The 21,977-nt window shown below is 42.2% G+C and overlaps 1 protein-coding gene across 1 annotated transcript; it reads right to left on the bottom strand.

Moving 5' to 3' along the window:
• Positions 1–3,973: 3,973 nt before the first annotated feature.
• Positions 3,974–16,006, bottom strand: Grxcr2 (glutaredoxin and cysteine rich domain containing 2). Its single transcript, XM_027398106.1, has 3 exons — positions 15,671–16,006; positions 9,428–9,655; positions 3,974–4,156 (listed from the first exon to the last, which is right to left on the bottom strand). Exons 1-3 carry the CDS (start codon positions 16,004–16,006, stop codon positions 3,974–3,976), a joined length of 747 nt encoding a protein of 248 aa, XP_027253907.1.
• Between the last annotated feature and the right edge of the window lie 5,971 nt (positions 16,007–21,977).

Raw genomic sequence — 21,977 nt, 5'->3', positions numbered from 1 at the left:
AGGCGTGTGCCACCAATGCCCAGCAAAACATATTTTTAAAGTCACTTGTTCGTTTAAAAAATATCCTGCACTTTCAGAGGACATGGCATCATTGTAATCACAGCATAGTCGAGATGATGTTTGGGAATCTTCACACTTGTTTCCAACTCTAGGAATTCGTAGAGTCCTGAAGTACCAGTCTACCTTGTCCTAAACTGTCCTCAGTCCTGACCAACCTGCAGGGCGCAAAGTTCACAAACAAGGAAGTGGATATTCTTGTGCAGGTATCTGGAACGAGATTTCTAAATACAAGGGCAGTAAACAAACCTCATGGTTCTACCTTCAGAACACATCCATAGCTGGACCACTTGGTACCACACAGGCGCTAGCTACCATGCACCACCTCCAGGATCGTGGCAATCATCTCCTGCCAGCCTCCCACTTCTCCCCTTAGCCTGCTCTGTCCCTTCCCAACACAGCAGTCAAGCGGCTGAAACACCGCGTCATGGGCTCAATCATTTATGCCGGTCTCCACCCAACCAGGAAAAGAACCCATTCTAGACATCTCAATCAGGGAACGCACTGCGGGATTTGGTTACAAAGATTCCTAATTGCTAGAAAAGAAACCTGTAGCAAAATGAGCCAGGAGCCTGGCTTGAAGAAGGGCGGGAGTAGGGGATGGTGTTGGGGGTGGGGTAGGAGGAGGGTGTCTTTCTTCCTCCCATGCGCAGCCTCCTACCAGTACTTCTTATTGGCAGAACTTGCTAGGATGCCATCAGGCTAAGAAGTCTGGGAAGTGTAGTTTTCAGGGTTCTGGCCCCCGAGTCAGGGGGAAATTATAGAAGAGGAGCAAGGGACAGCTTCAGCAGCATGTCGCAGTAATCCAAGTTCTTACTTACCACGGCTTCTGAGAAAGGCTCCTGCCACCCAACACACAGCACGCATACCTCACACTCCAGTGCACATATGCACACCATACATCATGCACATATCTTCTCATCTGCCTCCCTACCGCCATACCGCATCTGTCCCAGAGTGGACTGCCTGCAACCACACTGGCTTCTTGGCCCCTCTCCTTAGTGATTGTTTCCTCTACGAGGTCTACTCTTCTCCCCAGACATCTGCAGGGCTCGGTTCTGCTAGGTCCTTACTAAAGACAGTTTTCAAGGTCACTCAACTACAACCAATTCCAGCTCTTGGTCCTTTGTGGTGCTTTATTTTAGCATAAATTTATCCCTTTCCAACATGCTATACATTCTGTATATAGCTGTATTGTATCAATGTATCATTCTCTGTAGCACATTTTGTATAGCTATCACATATGAGTATTAGGTAAATATGTGTATCTAGATATCTATACTCTCTTACCAAAATATAAGCTCCAGAGGAACCAGACTTTTGTCTTTTTGCCTACTTCTATATCCTTGATGGCTGCATATTTGCTTTTTTTTTTTTTTTTAAGAAAATTTGGTTTTGGTTCAGGGTTTCAGAAGTTTATAGTGATCCAGAAGTAAGGTTTCATATAATTAATACCTTATTAAGATGTCAGAAGTTATGTTTCCATCACAATAAAACTACCTACCTACTGAATGAACACAATTATGGTAGCCATTAATAGAAATACCTCTTGTGTGCTTATTTAAAAAGCTAGCCACCCTTAAGAGCATTCGGGGCAGGTGAAGGAATAACAACTGTGTGTGTGTGTGTGTGTGTGTGTGTGTAAGAAAGACAAGCCAATACTCTTCAACCTTCTCCTCTGGCCAGATTCCCTAAACTTACCACGGAAGACAATTCAGAGGTAAAATGTGTGCTTAGCATGTATTAAACCTTGGATTCAATCCCAACACCAAAAGAAAGAACAAACACACTAAGACTTTTACTCCAAATATATTAATTCCATCCTATATTAGTTCATCCTAGTAAAGTCACACTACACTTTAACTACCTCTTGCATATCTGTCTTCACTTAAACTGTAAGATCCACAAGATGCCAAAAGGCCTGGTTACACAAAAGGCTTTGGGTTACACAATGCCTCAAGCACCTAGGATACTGACGAGTGTGTGTGTGTGTGTGTGTGTGTGTGTGTGTCTGTGTGTGTGTGTGTGTGTGTGTAGGGGGTGGGAAGGTGGATCACACCCTGCTTGTTGGAAGAATGTGGTGATATTTTGTTTATGATATAATAAATAAAACTTGCCTGAATATCAGATTGCAAAGCTACTAGCCACACTAGCTAGCCACAGAGGCCAGACAGTGATGGCATACAACATTAATACCAGCACTTGGGAGACAGAGACAGATGGATCTCTGTTAGTTCAAGGCTTCCCTGAGCTACATGAAATTGATGCAGTCTAAAAGAGAAACAGCTCACACAAAGGTAATCTCAGCACTTGGATTCCCACGCCTTTAATTCCAGCACTAGAGAGGAATATAAGGCAGAAGGAGTCTGAGGACCAGTGCAGTCAAAAGAAGTCTGAGGTTTGGTGGATTGCCCCATCAGTCTGAGCACTGGTAGAGATGAGAACTCTCTAGTGGCTGGCTGCTTTGCTTCTCTGATCTTCAGCTTTAACCCCAATATCTGCCTCTGGGTTCTTATGATTTGTGCTACAGCAGAACGCTCCCATCAAAGAGTAAAGTACTTAAGGTCTCTTGACATCACTCCTTCTTCTGCTATACTGGGAAGGCAGAAAGGTGAACATCTGTAAGAAGCACTCATGGAGGTAGGAAGCAGTCACACAGTGACACAAAGGAGTCAGGTGAGCAGCAAGAAAGCAGACAAAAGCATCGTGGCTTCAAAGGGTGCTTGCATCTTTTTATTAGAAGTATTCATATTGCCCACACACAACCCACTGTTGATTTAATGGAGTATAAGAGAGTAACAAACCTTGAAGAATTACTAAGCCATGAAGTCAGAACTAATATCATGATAAGCATCGAGTCTCCATAGATAACGGATTTCGGTGTCATTCTTACTGAGTGTGGAGAGTGGGTGTTCAAGCTACAAAAGTTCATTAACAAATGTGGTTTTAAGACTTAATTACCATATTTAAGAGGGAAGAGTCACCCTTTGCATGCACACTCGTGGGTGGTGGAAACACAATGTCTAACTATCAGCCCTCTTGGTTTTTCTTTTAGTTTCCTTAGATCAGCACGGAGACCTGCTGTCCTTTCTAAAGAGAGACTGGATAGATCGTACTCCTAAAATAGACCTGTATATTTGGTAATTTACTGAGGAGCTGGCAGAATGCTTACCGCAAACACGTGCTTAAGCACCAAATGTATCACAAATAGGATTGGCGTGGCTTATAACCTCACGAGTTAGAGGCACACAGAAATATCATATATCATCCTTACCCGAGTGGGAGTGCTCCCTGCCAACCTTCCTAGTGCCAGAGCACTCCACCACATAGAAGCGGCTACAGTAGGAGGGCCTCCTCAGCTCACCAGTCTCTGGAATGAGCATACTGTTTTGCTTGCAGAGGTCTGCCAGGACCACCCATGTTGGCTGTACCTTCCCTCTCTGCTTCATTAGAAATTCAATTTGACCAATGACAATTCCAGGCACATTATAAGCAACAGGAATTTGGTTCATTGGAAACCCACTTCTTTATTCCTTTCTCACCACATAATTTTGCAAAATAACTCCCAGCCCGGAAAATGACTTCAGCCTACTGCCTGAAGTGTACATTTATTTATTTGTTCACCGGTGCAGGGGGAAAACTGTGCTAAATCAAGGGAGATGCATGCACATGGTCCTGGAGGGATAATTTTAGAGCTAGTTTCAAAGCAGATTCTAATTCAAAAATGCCCCGTTACTTAGACCCATGTAAAGATGTCACCAGCTTCACAAAATGTCATCAAATAATTTGAGATTTGCTAGAGGTAGGAGTGATTGCAGCTGCAGTAGCTCCCTTTCTGAGAGAAGCAGGAGGAAGAGGGTTGCTTTATTAGGAGTAGCTTGTGAGAGTGCAATAAAAGCAGATGTGAAAACCAGGTCTATGAACTGCAAATTCGACAAGGCTGCAGGCCATTCTCATTGCAGGCCGGGCACCTGAGGGCTCGATAGGACTCCTTGAATCTGTTAGCCAGCATTGAGAACTTGCTGCCATGGCACAGAGAACAGGTGGCGATGCCGGACCCCTGGCAGTGGAGACAGTTGTCCTCAGGGACCAACCCATCCTGCAAGAGACAAGTCAGGCTTCAGTTAGACCACTGGTTTAAGCCCACTGCTTTCACAGAGATCAAAACAGTGCTAGGTCTTGGCAAAGACTGAAACTGAATTGGAGAAAATGTTTCCTATAAATTCGAATGAGGGAAATGGCCGGGACATAGAACAGCAATTTCATCAGAGGATTTCTCAGATGAGCATCACGAGCACAACATCTTCTGCCACCCTTGATCACCCTTGTCCCCATCTGATATAAGCTCCATAAAGGCAAGACATGACATTTTCCCCAGCCAGACAGAGCAACAAGCCCATGTGACAAACCTCAGCAGGCTGTCAAAGAAACCAGGTGCTTCCTTCGATAGGGTTTTCCTGCATCTCATCCATGGCACCCTCACAAAGGTCCAGAGCATACCATCTCCCAGTGCAGGAGGAAAGTGCCACAATGAGAAGCTACCTGGAAATGTCAGACACATGGCCTGGAAGACGAGGAGGCAGATTTCGATTGCTGGGGACTGAACACCAACTCCATGCTCCACTGACTGTTCACGAAACCTCATTGTGGCTGTCCAATATCAGGTGCTCAAGAAGGGATGTTTTCTACCTCTGGAAGGCTGGGCAAGTAAATGAATTAGCTTAGTTCTTCTAGTATTTTATTCTCTTTGAGAACTGTGTAAGGCCCAGTGATTAGAAGCCCTAGTCTATGATGGACAGGGAAAGGCTCACGAAGTCCCACTCTTTTGTGAGAAGTTACTGGCAACTGATAACTGCTGGGAAGGAAGAGTCAGTCTTCTTCAGCGATTTGGCCCTTGAAAGGAGACTTGTGTTTGGGTAGATGAGCCTATCCCTGTGTAGTCGCAGGTAGCACTAAGTCGACTCAGGGTTTTCCTTTTAAGAGAGAAAGATTGTGAAGGGGGGGAAGTGGGGGTGGTGAAGGGTAGGGAATGGAGAGTAGATTAGATCAAACACTTGACTATGGATGGGTATAGTAACACACGCCTTTAATTCCCAACACTAAGGGGGTAAAGGCAGGCAGATCTGTATGAGTTCACGGCCAGCCTGGTCTACATAGCATGTTCGAGGCCAGCCAGAGCTACATAGTGAGACCCTGTCTCAAAATTAAAAACAAAAACAAAAAACATATTATAAGTGTATATGAAATCCTCAATAAAAAAGACAAGCTATGGTTGTGGAGTCATTAGACTAGAACAGAGGTTGATGTATGGCCAGGGCAGCACAGCTAGACCCTTGGCTCAGCCTCTCCTATTCTGTCTCTCTACCTATAAAACAGGACTGGTAACACCCACCCTCTGAGGTCTGGAATATTAAGTGAGACAGCACATGCAAATGCCGGCTCTTCTTCTCTTACATATCCTAAGCCCCATAAGTCAGCTTCCTTCTCAGCCAATAGTCTCCTGTCTCCAGAAAATGCCCCTCAGCTGTGTCTTGAGATAATATGTCTGAGACATCTCACAGAAATCAATAATTTCACACTATTTATAAACTGATTCTCCCCAGGAGCAGGCTGCAAACCAGACTGCTGTCAGGTGAACTTCCTAACAGCCCTATCCTGTTCAGCTTCTATACACCCTCTCACACCCATCTCAGGTTCTCCCACTCACGGTCCTAGCCCAGGTGCACCAACTCTGGCACAAATTCACCCAATCTTGTGAGAGGCTTTTTCCACTCAAGCCAGTCCAATTGAGTTACCCATCATCCTGACCATCTCAGGGAAAACAACTTGGAAAACCCTTTTAACAAACACTTGCCCTACTGATTAAACCTCATGATACAAGAGTAACCTCAGCTGAGCTATTTTTTTTTTTAATTTAAACCTCTCTTCTTTCACAGAGCCTCATGCTCTTGTCCCGAGGCATGTCTACATAGTCCTGCCCTCTCCCACCTGTTTCCCGATGTCACTGTTCAGTTCCTTCCAGACAGACTTGCCCACCCACTCTTCCCTTTCAGGAGCCCCATGCAGGTCTACTCCAGTCAGGAAGTCTCCTATTCCACTGAGCCTTCCTGGGTCCATGACAGGAAGCTTCCCAGCTGCTTCATCGTCACTTCTCAGACAGCCACAGTCACGTTTAGAGACAGTGCCTGGTACAATATTTGTTCACATGCCAGCTTTCAGGATATAAAATAACCATGTGTGAGGAACCCTCTTTTATTCTCTTTTTTTCCTTTTATTGAAAATAGATTCTGTCCTCATACAATATATCCCGATTACAATGTCCCCTCCCTCTACTCCTCCTAGCTCCTCCTCCCCTCCCCTCCCCTCTGGATCCACCCCCTTTCTGTCTTTCAACAGAAAAGAACAGGTTTCTCAGACACGACAAAATAAAATATAATGGGATAAAATGAAAACTGTCACATTGAGGCTGGGCAAGGCAGCCCAACAGAAGGGAAAGAGCCCAAAGTGCAGCACACAATCAGAGAGATCCTCTTCTTAAAATTCTTCTCAAAATATTTAGCACCAGGAATAAAACATAGTTGCATAGCATAGCATAGCTTAGGCTCAGGACCGTCATAGATCCTCCCAATCTACTTCCTACTCTGGTCACTCTATGATCAAGAAAAAGGTGCTTTTGTGCTCCCTGCAGACATGTAGGCTTGAACAGCTCTGAAGACGGTGACCAGGACAAAGCCAGAGTCTGCAGAGCAGAGTGGTTGTGATCACGACATTGGTAAGGGGACCTAATTTGACTGCTCTCTCTAGTGAGATACTTGACCTCTATGAGCCTCAGTTTCCCTAGCTGCAGAGTAAGACTCTTGGTAATACATGCTCCGGGGGTTTTTCATGAGAAAGAGATGAAATATTACATGGATAAACACTGAGAATGGTAGCTGGCCCCCGTGGGCCTTCAGAAATCAGTAGCTTTTACTGTTATTATCTTATCTTACTATCTCAAAGATGAGATCACTGAATGAAGCATTAAATTGCCCAGAGGTTTACCATTACAATCCCACCAAGCCCAGAGCCAGAATCCTCCTCACTGAGGCTCGACTCCATTATTCTTCCCCTTTGCTTTTAGAGTCACTAGAAGTTCAAGGAAGCCCGGCTTTCTGCCTTGCCCTACTGTTTCATCCTGCTCAGTCTTCCCAGTTAGATATAGCACAGCAAAATGTCTCTTAGCCAGAAAGGTTTCCTTGATGTTCTTTGACCCTATCTTTTAGAATAAAACTTGTCAGGGCATTTATTGCACAAGGGACTGAACAAACAAATAGTAATTCAAAACTGAGTTTAAAGGACAGACAAGGGAAGTGTAACCTTTCCTGGCAACCTTTTGCCACACAACTCTGCCCTTGTTTACAGTAATTCAGAAAAAGAAGATCTGGATTCCTCCAAACTGAATTGTCACATGGAACCTGTCATTGCTTTTTCTTTCAAGGATATGGAGTGACCTGCACCTTCCTATTTTTTACTGTCTTCTACATGTATGGGGGGGGGGAGTTCCCTCCAAGTTATAACACAGTAAGAGAAATAATGGAATCAAAGATTTATAGAGGAGAAAAGTGATGTCCATAATGTTCAGGCTGTCACCTGCTGGCATGCTAGGTTCTACATCCATCTTGTAGAAGACAAGAAAAGCAATAGTTGGGTGTTTCTTACCAGCTGATGCTTAGTTGCAAATTTCATTATGTTTTCCACATACAGACAATACTGACTGAGTATCAGTTATACACCAGGTTTTGTTTTGTTTTTCTGGTTTTAGGTTTTTTTATTTTTAGCATGGAAACTGCGATGTTGCATCTACCATGAACACAGCTTCTGCCTTTGTGGAGATCAAATCCTGGTAGTTACAGGCAAAACTTAACCACATAATCACAAAAATGGAAGTAAAATTGCAACTGTGACGAGGCATACACAGTCCTGTATTTATTCTGAGTATGTCATTCTCATGAGAGCCATCAAGACCCCTCTGAAGGGTCAAACCTCCACGGAGATCCCAGGAGCTACAGGCAAAAGGATGGAAGACCTGGGGAGCACTGCATGAAGACAGGAATCTGCCTCTGGCAAGAGAGTGGAAAGAACCTATGAGAGATGGAAGAGGGGCAGTGGAGGGAGGAGAGGGAGCAAGGGCACAAGAAATATGTTCCAGATAAAACCAGAGAGGCTAGGACTGGCCAGGCAACCTGGGGCTTTCTAAAACGCATAGAGATTGGTCTTATCCCAAGCAATGGAACACCATTGAAAGCTCTAAGGGGTAGAAGGGCTCGGAAGGGAGTGTCAGAAACAGAGATTCTCATTTCAAATGCATCCCATTGGGTGTGCAATCAGCTCAAAGGGTGGATGCAAACCAAACTTCAGGAGCCTTTTTTTGAAGTCCAAGAAGGAGGCTTATGTTCTGGTGGAGGGGATAGGTCAGGAAAGGCAGAGAGAAGGTAGTTTTAAGAGGGAACTTAGAGAGTTAGGCAGCCACATAAGGTAAAGAAATGAGAGTAGAGAGACTTGTCACTTTGGCCTAAGGTCATCACTCAGAGCTGACCATGACTTCTTTATTCTCTTTACCTCAGTCCTTCTTCCATTTTCCAGTCCAACTATTGGGCTATTAGAGTGAGTCCCACAGAAACAAACTTTACATCCAAGGAACTCTGGAGTGTGATGGTCAGTGCTGACAACAAGACATGGCTCAATTGTTCACTTTCAGTATATTGCAAAAATTCAGTATATTGTCATCCACAGGTGCCTGGGCTTGTGGGTTTACAAATGGTATCAACTCAAATAACCTTCAAACTTTACAGTATCTTCACTGATTGTGGACTGGGATATGCATCAATGATACAGGTACAAGTGAACCCATAAGAAAAGGGCAGAACTGGGGCTAGGGATGTAGGTCAATTGGTAGAGTGCCTGCCTAGCATGAAGCAAGTTTAAGGCCAGCTTGAGTCCAACACCCTGTCACAGAAAAATAAATGAAGAAAATAGGTCAGAGCTGATTTTTTTCCATCTCTAAAACCCAGTCTTCACAAGCCATAACCCACAGGAAAAACAATAGATTCCTAATCAGATGTGAAACGAAGTCATCCAAAATATTAAAAATTATAAATATTTAAATGTGCATTTATAATCATGAATATAATATATATATAATTTAATAAGTGTGAATTTGTATTAACAATATGCCATTACAAGCTAATAGATGTTAAAATCCTCTCATACTTGGACAGATATTGCAAATGTTGTTATTCAAAAGTGTTTAACCAGGTATTGGGGGAGAGAGAAATCTGCGGGCCATTGCTGCAGGGCCAGCCTTGCGGGGGAAACAGTGGTGCTGACACACCTGTGTGTGCTGATTATGGAGAAACGTGCCTTCGGTATCCGGCAGGGGGCTGGCATTTTGCTCCCTGTCTCCATCGCTTTCTCCTGTGCTCATCAGAGCCTCTTTCTCAGCAATCTCTTCCTTCTGGAGGATTTTCCTCATGAAGTCCCCTTTGTCCATCGGGGTTCGGATGATTTTCAGGTTGTTTGTGTAGATAATTATCTTCCCAAAGTCTATAATAGGTGGAGGCTAGAGAAACAGAGAGTGTCAACAGTCACCAAACTCAGGGTTTCAGAACCTGCCCCATGCCCATTCCAAGACACAGGAGAGGAGGGCTTTGCACCCATCCAAACTGTGCCTCACCCGACCCCAAAGCTTCCTCCCATGGTTCATTTATTCTTTCTAAAAGTAAGAAGAGTCACTTTCCTCCTTGCTGAGGATGGGAACCGAGGAAGGTTGAGCCACTCAGAGGGCGAGACTAGAAGTCAGGGTCTAGAGCATCTGTTCCCACTGTACCCCAGGACAGCCAGTGCAGAGCTGGGCACCTGAAAAGGGACTCTTCAGTCTCATGCAGATATTTCTCTGTTTGTCTATACATACATAAATAATATTAGCTCATATCACTTACCAAACACTATTTGTGTGTCAAGCATCATGCTAATATTTTACTGTCATCACTTCTCTACCAAACATCCCGTGAAGGATATGCTATATTTTTCACACTCTATGAGTGAGGACTAAGTCTCAAAGGGGTCAAGTCCCTCACTAAGGTTACCAAGTGACCTTGGAAATTGTGGCTAGGATTCAAACCTAATATTTTTTTTCTTAATTTTAGATTCATCTTTTTTACTTTATGTGTGTGAGTGTTTTGCTTACACAGAGCTATGTGCACCTCATACATGCTTGGTCCTTCAGAGAACAGATGAGGACATTGGATCCCCTAGAACTGAAGTTATGGATGGTTGTGAGCACCATGAAGGTGGTGGGAACTGAACTTGGTGCCTCTGCAAGAGCAGCAAGTGCTTTTAACCACTGAGCCAACTCTCCAGTCCCTAAAGCCCGTGTTATTTGTTTCCTTTCTTCCTTTCTCTTTTTCCTTCCTTTTACTTTAGACAAGGCACCTTGGCACCTGAAACTCACTATATAAATCAGGCTGGCCTCAAACTCATAGAGATCCACTTGCATCTGCTCTTAAGTGCTGAGATTAAAGGTATGTACCACTATACTTGTTTTCCAAACTCCCATATTCTTAACACCTATATGCACTACTCACAAGTATTCATTTCTCCCCAAATACGTCTCTATAAATCATATATATCAAATGTATATCAAATTACAAAAAATACACCATTAAATATACCCTGTAATAATCCATTTTGCTATTCAAATAATATGGAATATTTTATGTTAATATATTTCTAAGCAATTATTGTCAATAGCTAATGTCTGCTTTCTATGTGTTTACCATGTATTACCTAATGTTATGCTCATGGAAATAAAGGGCAATGCTATAATGCACTAAAGAAGCCAGACAGAGGACAGGGATGTAAGACTATATAGCTCAGTGGCAGACAGCTTACCTAGCACATGTGAGGCCTTGGGTTCAGAAAGTCCAGAACATAGAGGAGGAAAGAGAAGGTGAAGGGGGTGGGGGGGGAGAGGAGGAGCAGGAGAGTAACTGATCAGGTACCTCTTGACCAAGAACACACAGTTCTGCCCAGTTACACAGCTAGGAGGGAAACAGCCTTGGATTCCAGATCTGATGTCTGTTAGTTACAAGATGCAGTGCAGTCATGTCCTCTGATAGTCCATTTTGGTCATCTACATGTGTCTTGACATCCAGCTGGTAGGCACTCCCACAGATAAGCTAGTTCCTTAAACATAAAAGTACTTCCACACTGGTAGTACACAGATGTGCTGAAATTCCTGGGTTCTGTCACTTATTATCCAGTCTCCCTACCGGGAGCTTCCAACATTGTCAAGCTCAATAATACAAGGGTTAATGCTAGCTGGGCATGGTAGCACATGCCTTTAATCCCAGCACTCTGGAGGCAGGGGTGGGTTGATATCTGTGAGTTTGAGACCAGCCTGGTCTACAGAGCCAGTTCCAGGACAGCCAAGGCTACACAGAGAAACCTTCTCTCAAACCATCCCCCACCCCAAAGGGTTAATACATCAGACACCAAACTCCAGGGCCCTTCCCCCTTCCCCAATTCTGGTTACATATTTTTGCATGAGTTCTTTTTTTTTGTTTTGTTTTTGTTTTTGTTTTTGTTTTTCGAGACAGGGTTTCTCTGTGTAGCTTTGGAACCTATCCTGGCTTCTATCTGGAGACCAGGCTGGCCTCGAAATCACAGAGACCCACTTGCCTCTGCCTCCCAAGTGCTGGGATTAAAGGCATGCGCCACCAACGCCCGGCCCTGGTTACATATTTTTACTCTAGTATCTAAGGATGATATCTCCTTCTGAGGATGGAAGATAATGTAAAAGATACAGAAACGTGGGGGTTGCAAAAGCTGTTGATAATATGCAAGTGTGGGTGTCATCACTGCTGTTATTAAAAACTGTTTTTCAATAGTGTATGCACACTCATGCTGTACAGCCAAACACCCCAGCATGGAATATTTTTCCTGAATCTAGCATTGTAAAAACCCAGTCTACTTAGATGATGCCACAGTTAAACACTCTCATATTTAGGTATTCAGTTGGAATCTGGCATGAACAAGATGTCAACAGACTCCAATAAACAGCCATGGGGGTTCCATGATTATTTAAGCAGCAGACTTCCTGTCTGGGCTTCTTCTCCCTCTTCAAGAGATCCTGTAGCAGATTCCATTTCCTATTGTTTTATGCACACTGGATTCCCATTTCACACTCTGGACTATCAGTTTCTGACATCAGGAGATAAGGATGGTGGTACTTTTGGAAGGTTCTGTTTCTATTTCCTGTAATAGCCAACAGGTTCAGTTACGAGGAAGTTTCTGTACATCTAGGGTTTTCTTTCCATTTCTTCTCTTAAAGACTAAACTGTCAGCATACCCACAGAATGGGTGATCACCTGCTTCAACTCTCTGCCCTCCACCATTCAACATCTAAGATAGCAAATACTTTTACTCCAAAAATGAAGAGTTCCAATCACTCTGGATGCACATTTAATTTCAGTCCTCTTGCCAGCCAGATTCTCCTGAGTCTGAGCTAACTCCCGGTGTGCAACGATAGTTTACTAGGTCTGGTTACATCCAGCTGCCTGTGAGGAAAATCCACTCTTGTAGTATAGAGAGTCAGATGAAGTCAAGAATCTCTTAGCTTCTCACATGCAGTCTAGAATGGCAGATTATGTGGGAAAGTATCTGTGCATATTCTGGTTTCTGTAGCCACATGCCTAGAAACAGTTATCAAGACATGAATAAATGCAGAGAAGCCTTGCTAGGTACTAGAACTTCAATGGGCTTTAGAGTCAGGGAACCCCAATTCAAATTTTATTCAAATGTTGTTTGACCACTATGTTAGATGGTCAGGTTATTTTAACCTGTAAACCCTGTAAACATCTGTTTTCCCAATTTGAAAATTTCTTTCTCATTAAAATATTGTAAGTATGACATCATTTAATACATTTAAATTGGGTTTTCAGCAAATGTTACCTCCCTTTCTTTCCCTGTCCATAGTAATTTCATGAACCCTACACATTTCGGTGATTTTTGATTCCTCAACGTATTTTCATTATCTATCACCACCTTTTCTACCCATCACAAAAAATAAAAAATAGACTCAATTTTTCCGTAAGAACTAAACACATGTAGGGTGCCAGGCACTTTGCAGGAATTATCTATTTTAATCATCTTAATGGCCCTCCTAAGAAGGTACTTCTGTTGTTCTCAGGCCAAGATGATGACATTGGGGCTCAACAAAGTGAGTTTGTCCAAACTCACATGGAAGTGGGTAGTACTGGACTTTAACAAGCATCAGAGCCCATATTTTGTTTTTATTATTACAATTAGAGTAAAGTACACATAAATACAATTTCCTATTTTAACCATTTATAAATGTAGAATTCCCTAGTATTCACACTGTTGTACAACATTTATCTCCAGAACTTTATCTTCCCAAAACTGAAATGCTGAGTCCATAAACAGTAACATCTTCTTCTCTACCCCTAGCCTGACAACCACCATTTACTTTTTGTCTCCATTTATTTGTACCATAAGAACATCATATAGCTGCGATGGTACAGGTTTGGCTGATTGTGCATGGCTTATTTCAGTTAGCCTGATGTGCTCAAGTTTTGTCCATGTTGAAGCAAATCAAAATGTCGTAAGGTGTTATAATATTCCATTATGTGTATGTACCACTTCTTGTGTGGCCATTCATCAACTGATGAACATTTGTTTCTGCCTTTAATTGCTTGTGAATTTCTGTGAATAGTGGTGTACAAATATCTGTTTGAGTTCCTAACGCTTAGGTGAATCACTGCACTTAACCACAACCCATCATGCTATCATAGGCAGCATTTATGAGGGGTTAATTTATAGCTCCATCTGCTGTTGGGAAGTCAGGAAGCTCCAGCTTTTGTTTCCTTGTTTTTCGTGAATACCACTCTGAACTGTTTCTGTAGGTGGACTGCACATGTCCATCATGGTCCCTGTCACACTCAGAGCTTGATGACAGTGGGATGTGGCCATTAGTAGAACAACAGAGAAAACAAGGTATCCAACTTTCAACATGGCCTCTGATATGCCTGTGTTTTAATCTGTTTTTGTAAGTCTATGTCAAAACATTCTTACATGTGCCGAAGTTGGCATATGAGTTATGAAGCAGCTTAAATTATCTATCATGGCTTGTGTGAACTATACCTATATTAAATCTCAACTTCCAAATAAGACACAGTTACAAAGGACTTTGTAAGCACAAAATGTAGCTAAGTACCTAGGACACAAATAAATAGCAAATATCACAAACATCATCATGTCATCATACCATGTATGGTAATGGATGGTGTTTGTTAAAAAGGAACATGCCAAAAAGATTAAAGTATGGAAATCCAGGGGATCCAGGTTCCTATTCTGACTCAGCACCTTAGGCCCTATAATGATGTGTAGCCTTTAATCAACTTGGCACATAATTTTCCTCCTTCACAAAATAGAAATGACATACTTTGCCTTTTTCCTTGAGAAAGAACATGAGGGACACAGAAGACAATCCATGACAGCACTTTAGAATGCATAAAACATTACACTAACATAAGGGATTTTCATTCTCAACCCTTTATACAAAAATGATAAATGCAAATATGACAATTTTGCCAATATCACCAAATCTAAAATATTTGCCTGCAATACCTATTTTCTTAGAAAATGAACAATAAAAGTGATTAAAAAATAATTGTCTGAAAAAAACACCTCCAAGATGAGGACATAACATGGAATAGTTACCATTACTAACTTGGATGCATTACATATGTGTACTCTTTAAGAGAAACAGCATTCATTCTTCCACTGCCATGATCACAAACCCATCTCCCAAGATTCTGGAAATCATTGAGTTATTTCCCATGTTGTTTTAGCTTAAAACAGACTCCTGCAGGGGCTTCTGATTATCCACTCTACCAGAGACGCTAAGGAAACCCGAAGGAAGAGCTTCTGTCATGGAACTATTAGTTCAAACTTCTTCGCCAAGAAACACTTCCTTTGTTTGATTTACTTTTCACCATTTCTTCCCAGGATTCCAGCTACCCAGCGTTCACATTAATGAGCGCTGGGAAGGCAAAACTAAATAAATAGACCAACAATTTTAAAAAGCAGGCAGTAGGAAGGTGATAAGGAGAAAAAAAACAAGACACGGATAAAATACAGCAGAGTAATTGGCTGGAGCAAAACGGGTGCCTTCAAATATTCAATTCTTTCAGGAAAGGAAATGACCTACTGCTACATAACTCTCTAAAACGACAGGCTGGCAACCTGAAAACCACTGCACCTCTATTTAATTTACACACAGAGGAAACTCAGCCAAAGACCCAATTACAGTGTATTACCCTGGATGGAATTTGAACGCTGCATGTGCTCGTCACACTTTCCAATGAGTAGTCAACCCGCGTGTTATTTTTGTCCGAGAAATATTATTCAATAACAGCTCCCATTTGATGCACCTACAGCTCTGGCCCGTAGCTGAACTTGAGCGAGAGGCGTATCTGAAGAAGCACTTTGGCATTTTGCTAGGCATATTTCAAGGAGCCTACCCTAAAAGCCCGTAACCTTACTCAATACCAACCTTATGGTCGTTTGCCTTGTAGTCATTGAACAGAGAATGGCTGCCTGCCAGAGTGTAGGCACTGCTGTCTCGGAACACACTGATCCTCTGAGCAGTCAGTTTAGGGGAGTACAGCTGGGGCTTGGGGGCTTCTCCTGACCCATAAACACCATCCATTGGTTCAAGGGCCTCCTGCAGAAAACTGTGAGGGTATTCCTCTTTGGGTGACTCTAATTCCTGCCCATCCTCAAAGACCTGCTTCAACACTCGGCCGCTGTAGGAAGAGGAGATTTTGAAGCGTACTTTCCTGGGTTTGTCGTCGCTCTTCTGATTCAGTTTCTTGTCGGGGTCCTCCATGAGCAGAAAGCTCTCACTGCAGTTTCCAGGCTTCCAAGTAGGCAGTGGAACCAAGTAGGCAGCTCTGAGAAAGGGGCATTTTATTTTCTCTCCTCCTGCATATGATTAATTCAAGTTGGTTCTGGAGGACGCTCAATTACAGCAACTGACACCCACACATTAATTATTGATAGACCTCATGAAAAGGCAGGTGATCATGGCTACATGGAGGGGATGGAACACAGAACAAAACTGGTCCTCTTCCTAGTCTTAAGCATACCCCCTAACTTCACCCAAACTCTGGCTTTTCTTACTCTGGGAATGAACACATTTATTACAGCGATCAAGTACCAACTCTACAAAGATCAGACACTTGGCCAGTTAGCAATTACCTTGTTATCATTACCAAAACCAACTATAATCTAGTGAGGAGGTTCAAATACAAGTCCATGTGACTCTCCAACATTGTCTGGCCCCCAATTTTTCAAACAGTGTCTTATGAGGCTCTACAAAGCAGTTTCTTGGGGGTTTCTTCTTAGAGTAGGAAGAATGAGGGGACCTAGAAGTCAAGTAACTGACTCACTGGTTAAGAGCACTGGCAGTTCGTCCAGAGAAGCTGGGTTTGGCTCCCAGCACCCAGGCAATGACTGACAACCATCTGTAAATACATCATTCTGACACTCTCTTCTGGCCTCCACAGGCAGCCGATACACATGTGCCACACAGGTACATGTGCAGGCAAAGCACTCAAACCCATAAGACAAAAAAATAAGTAAGTAAATAAGTCTCCATTTGTAATTATTACACTAACCCCTACAGCCTAGTGGACTTAGCAAATCCCCATCTCTGAGATAGAGAATGAGATGAATATCAAAGAAACCTGAGATGTGGGTCCTGTGGACAGTCTGCCAATCCTCTATAGAAAACAGAATTAACACATGTGAAATGATAACCTCGGGCTTGGGAAGCAGTGTCCACTGATGAATCTGATGACTATTCTAGAAAGGGAATGTTCTCTAAAAAGACGAGAATACAAGGTTTGAGCAAGAAAGGGTCTCTGAGTTGAGTCTAAGGGGCCAGTTTGGACCAGAGGAGCTGAAATGATAGGATAAAATCTTTCTATCTTCTGTGCTAGTGACACAATGATGTATTTACTTGCCCAAGCTGAGCTTATATACTTCTCAACCACTTATATGGATGCTGTCACCAATAACTCCCTTTTGGGTAATTCAGTAACAACATTCTCCATTCCTTTTCTTCCTTCCAAAGACTCCCGTGTGTCCCTCCCCACTCTCCTTCAAATTCATGCTCTTTCTTTACTAATTGTTATTGTATGTGTATATATAAATATGCATTATATATTCCTAAATATAACTTGTTCAGTCCATATAATGCCACCTGTATGTATGCTCTCAGGGCTGACCATGTGGTACTGGACAACCAATTGGTATGCTCTTCCCTGAAGAAGACCTCCTCTCCTGTTCCCAGTTTTCCTCAGTTACCTATAGTTACTACTGTAGGGTTGAGACCTCATGGGCATTTCCTCATTCAGTTTGGTGTGTTCATTGGTGTCATCCTTGTTCAGATCACACTTGAGGGTGAGACTTTATGAGTGTAGTTTCTGGTACTACTAAGAGACACCATCTCACAGCAAATTCCCTGACCTCTGGCTCTGATAATTTTCCCATCACCTCTTCCTAATATTTTCTGAGCTTTAGGTACAGGGGTGTTTTGTATATGTATCCATTGGGACTGAGATCCCAAACAGCATTCTGTAGTGGTCTCTATCTGTTGCAAAGAGAAGTTTCCTTGATAAGGAATAAAGAGTGCATTATCTGTTGTGGGTATAAGAGCAGATGTTTATAGATTGTTGTTAAGGAATATGCTGGTTTAGTAAATTAATGGTTGTAGATTCTCCTCCAATCACCATGACTTCACTAGCTCTAAGTAGTTAGCTAGGTTCCTAGTATGGACATGGTGTTTCCCTCTTGTTGAACAGGTCTTAAGTTCGATTATAGAGCTGTTGGTTACCTCCAAGTTAGTCATGCCATTACTGCACCCTTAGAGTTATTGTGCCATGCTTGTTTTTGGAGTGGTTCACGGGCATCATAGATGGGTGAGACTGTATAGGTTGGTTGCCTCCTTCCTTCTGAAGCTTGCTTGGAACTTTCTGGCACCATGAAAGCTAGTCCTCAGGGAGGGTTCTTTCAAGTCAGTTCCAGGTCTGGGGTTCCTGGACCCTGTTTCTGAAATGCATGATATCTTCAGCAATAGGGACTTTCCTTCCACTTCCAGGTGTAACCAAGGACAACAGCAATTGGCTGTATATTTGGGGAGTCTGTTGGACAGTCCTGGCCAACAATTCAGAAGAGTGCTTCTCAAGTCTAGTGTTGGGTTTTTGTGAAGTGGTCATCTTACCATTCTTTCCTAGGTGTTACCATTCTTTCCTAGAAACTCGCAGCTGCCTCCTAGTGTGTGTGTGTGTGTGTGTGTGTGTGTGCGTGTGTGTGTGTGTGTGTGTGTGTGTGTGTGTGTGCATGCTCTTCCTAGCATCAGAAGACATAGTCCTCTCACTGGGATGTAAAACTGGCTCAGATAGACGTACAACAACCAATTGCAGGAAACTGAGCTCTTGGTTTCTCATCCTCTAGAAAAGCTTGGTGGGGCCCAAGTCTACAGCAGTCTTGTTTGTATCTTCCAGATTACAGAAAGATGTTATTATTCTCCATATGCACCACATCCTGAAGAAGATTGGAGAGCCCTTCCTAGAGGACCACTTTCTTCTATCTGTATTTGTAAGTGACCGTAGCCTGTCTTCATCATGCTGATCCAGTGGGCTGATGTGTATAGCTACCTGTCACAACCGAGCATGCCCAAATACCCCACAATGAACACCATTAACAAAGGCAGACTTTCAGAAACATGGACTTCAACCAGATCCAAACCTGGAAATGAGTTTTCTGAGTCATATTTGTCCAGTGCTTCTTTTCATGCCCTTCCTTGGCTCATCTGCTTTCAGTGAGTCACAGCAAAGGTGTGGAGAGTTTGGAAATGAGCAAGCTTACCTGACAGCTTTTAGACGTTGCTGTTTTCAGAGTGGTCACAACTCATACACTCCCAGAAGAATAAACTGAAAACTTGAAAGCAATCTTGGCAGTATTATCGAAAACCTTAAAAATGTTCATACCCTTGAGTCTTACTAAGAAAGAAAATAACTGCCTTTATCAGAAGAAATCATGTCAAACTGCTAATATCAGTTGCTTCCGGGCAGAGGATGTGGAACACTTTTTTTCTCCCAGTTTTATTATATTTTACATGCCAATGATAAACTCACCTTACTGTGATAATCAGGCAGAAAATAAATTCTAAAAATCCATTCCTTTCAGCCCAATAATTTCTCCCGAGGAAATAATTTTCAAAGGAGGGAAATATTTATCTAGATAAAGATATTCTCCATAACATTACTTATACCCAGAATAAAAACTTAAATTTCCAACAGTAAGAATTCAACAATATAAAAGACCATGCAGTCATCTTGCAAAAGATTCACAAAAATTTTAAAATAATATGGGAATTGTTTTTGTTACAAATTTAGTAGGAAACTATAACTAAATTTTATGTTCAGTAATGTAGAATTTGCTATAGAAAGCTATAGGAAAGAAAAAAGTGGATACATAAAACATTAGTAGTTCTACATAAAAGGCAGATCAGCAATGGTCTTTTTCTCTCTTGGCACTTTACTGTATTTTTCTAAAATTTTTGTGATAAACAGTGGTAGCTTAATATTAGAAGTGCTTTACATTTTAAAAATATAGATGAATATATGCTCTTGGCTGAAGAAAACCCAATCCTCAGCAGTCAACATCCTGCCACTTTTCTTCTGCTTGAATTCAAGCTAGACAGAGAGCTCAACCCCCAATCATCCTAAACAGGGGTTCTGTTTGTGGTAACCTGGGAACAGAACACAAACAAGAGTAAGAACACCAAGTTTTAGAGATAGCTCAGTGGGTAAAATGCTCACTATGCAAGCATGAGAACCAGTTCTATTCCCAAAATCCACATTGGAAGCTCCAGGCATCATGGAACACATTGGAATTCCCAGCACTGGGGAGGTAGAGATGGGAAGATCTCTTGAGCTCTGTGTCTAGCCAACCTAATCTTCTTGGTAGGCTCGAGGCCAACGAGAGACTCTGTCTCAAAGAACAAAGTAGTTTGTGTCCTGAGGAATGACACCCAAAATTGGTCTCTGGCCAATGACACACGAGAGAGAGAGAGAGAGAGAGAGAGAGAGAGAGAGAGAGAGAGAGAGAGAGAGAATAAGCCCACCTGTGAGGTAGTCTAGAACAAAACCTTCATATGTGTCTATGTAAGCCTAGCTCTTGGCTTACAGGAATGACAGGGCATAGGAGAACCTATTGAATAACCCAAGAGAAAAGAGCACATAAAACAATGACACTCTTTGGGACACCTACAAAGCATTAGTTCCACACAAGGGTTTTTAGATGAGGAAAACATTAGAGGTAGAAAAACCACAGCTTCACAAAAAATAAATTGTTATAAATAAATGCAATATGTGAGCTTTGACTGTTTACTCAGGAAATCTGACTGTGGAGTTGCACCAGGTGCAACCACAGAATTATTGTGAATGTTCTTAGGCAAGATAATGTCATGTGATCATATGGGACAATGTCCTTTATGTAACAGATACTTGCTTAAATATTTAAGGTGATGTCCTGTGATGTCTGCAACTTAATATGGAAAAACTAGCCCTGTAATATATGTATGTGCATGTTTAAATATATTTGCATATAGGATGGAGAAATGTTGACATTTCCAGGTGGCTGATTATTAAACTATTGCATTAGAATTTTTCACTTGAAATTTTTCTAGTAATTTTTCTTTAAACAAAAAGAATTCAGAGCTATCTAGGTTTGCTTCTGTGCACTTTGATTTAGACCCAAATCCTTTTAGGAACAGTATCTTTATGCTGTCCTGTCTGGTGTCATTTACTGAGACTTGTTTTATGTGTATTTGGAGATTTGGGAGATTATATCAGATATGTGTCTTGGTGAAAGAAATGTTCAATTATTGCAAATTGAGTCTGAACATTATCCTTTAGTGATCTTCCCACATCTTATCCTTTCTAATCAGGGTAGGACTTATAAATTAATTATGCCCTTTTAATCTGCTCATAAGCTATTACTCTCTCTCCCTCTCTCTCTCTCTCTCTCTCTCTCTCTCTCTCTCTCTCTCTGTACGTGTATGTGTGCTTATGTGTAAGCAACAGTCCTCAGTTCCTTTTGAAATATTGTTATGGCAGAAGGTTATTATAGCTGTTGATCATTTGTAGAGAGCTCTGATAGTTCGTGGACTTTACAAAATACACAAGGAACAAAATCTAAGCCACCTAAGGTATAAAGACCCAGCACAACCCTTCAAGAGACTGTCTGGCCTTCTGTGACCTTTTAAAAAGGTTTCCAAGGTTGTTTGAGTTCCCTTGGGCATGTATGTCAGTGGTGTGTGGCAGCCTGTCCCACCTCTCCTCATTCACACAACAGGAAGGCCCAAAAAGGAGTCCAGCTAAAAGTGGGACTGAGGGGCTACTTAGAGGGAGAGACTTTTTCTGGGTCATGTTTTAAATTTATTTATTTATTGTGCATTGTTATTTTGCCTGTGTAAGGGTGTCAGTTCCCCTGGAACTGTAATCACAGACAGTTGTGAGCTGTCATGTAAGTGCTGGGAATTGAACCGAGGTCCTCTGAAAAAAGTCAGTTCTCTTTAACTACTAGGCCACCTCTCCAGACCCTCTTGGGTCATATTTTACCAACCCATAGACTTACTTGATTGTTCTTTGGGGTTGGGGGATAATCCTGATGAGATAAACATGGGAAACCCTGAGTGAAACCAAGTGAAGCTAATTTCTTTAGCCACGACTTCTCAGAAGGCTTACTATAATGCCATTCTTTATCAGTTTTACCAGGGACACACTATT

The sequence above is a fragment of the Cricetulus griseus genome, chromosome 2 (genome assembly GCF_003668045.3).
Source record: "Cricetulus griseus strain 17A/GY chromosome 2, alternate assembly CriGri-PICRH-1.0, whole genome shotgun sequence".
Classification (NCBI taxonomy): domain Eukaryota; kingdom Metazoa; phylum Chordata; class Mammalia; order Rodentia; family Cricetidae; genus Cricetulus; species Cricetulus griseus.
Note: the sequence above shows the minus strand (reverse complement) of the source record. Positions and strands in the feature narration are given on the sequence as shown.

Excerpts from the sequence above, each read along its gene's own strand:
- Grxcr2 (XM_027398106.1), bottom strand. The coding sequence starts at position 16,006 with ATGGAGGACCCCGACAAGAAACTGAATCAGAAGAGCGACGACAAACCC. Across the intron at positions 9,656-15,670 it reads ACAAGGCAAACGACCATAAG|CCTCCACCTATTATAGACTT; the intron begins GTTGGTATTGAG and ends CTGTTTCTCTAG. Across the intron at positions 4,157-9,427 it reads TCCATAATCAGCACACACAG|GATGGGTTGGTCCCTGAGGA; the intron begins GTGTGTCAGCAC and ends TGTCTCTTGCAG.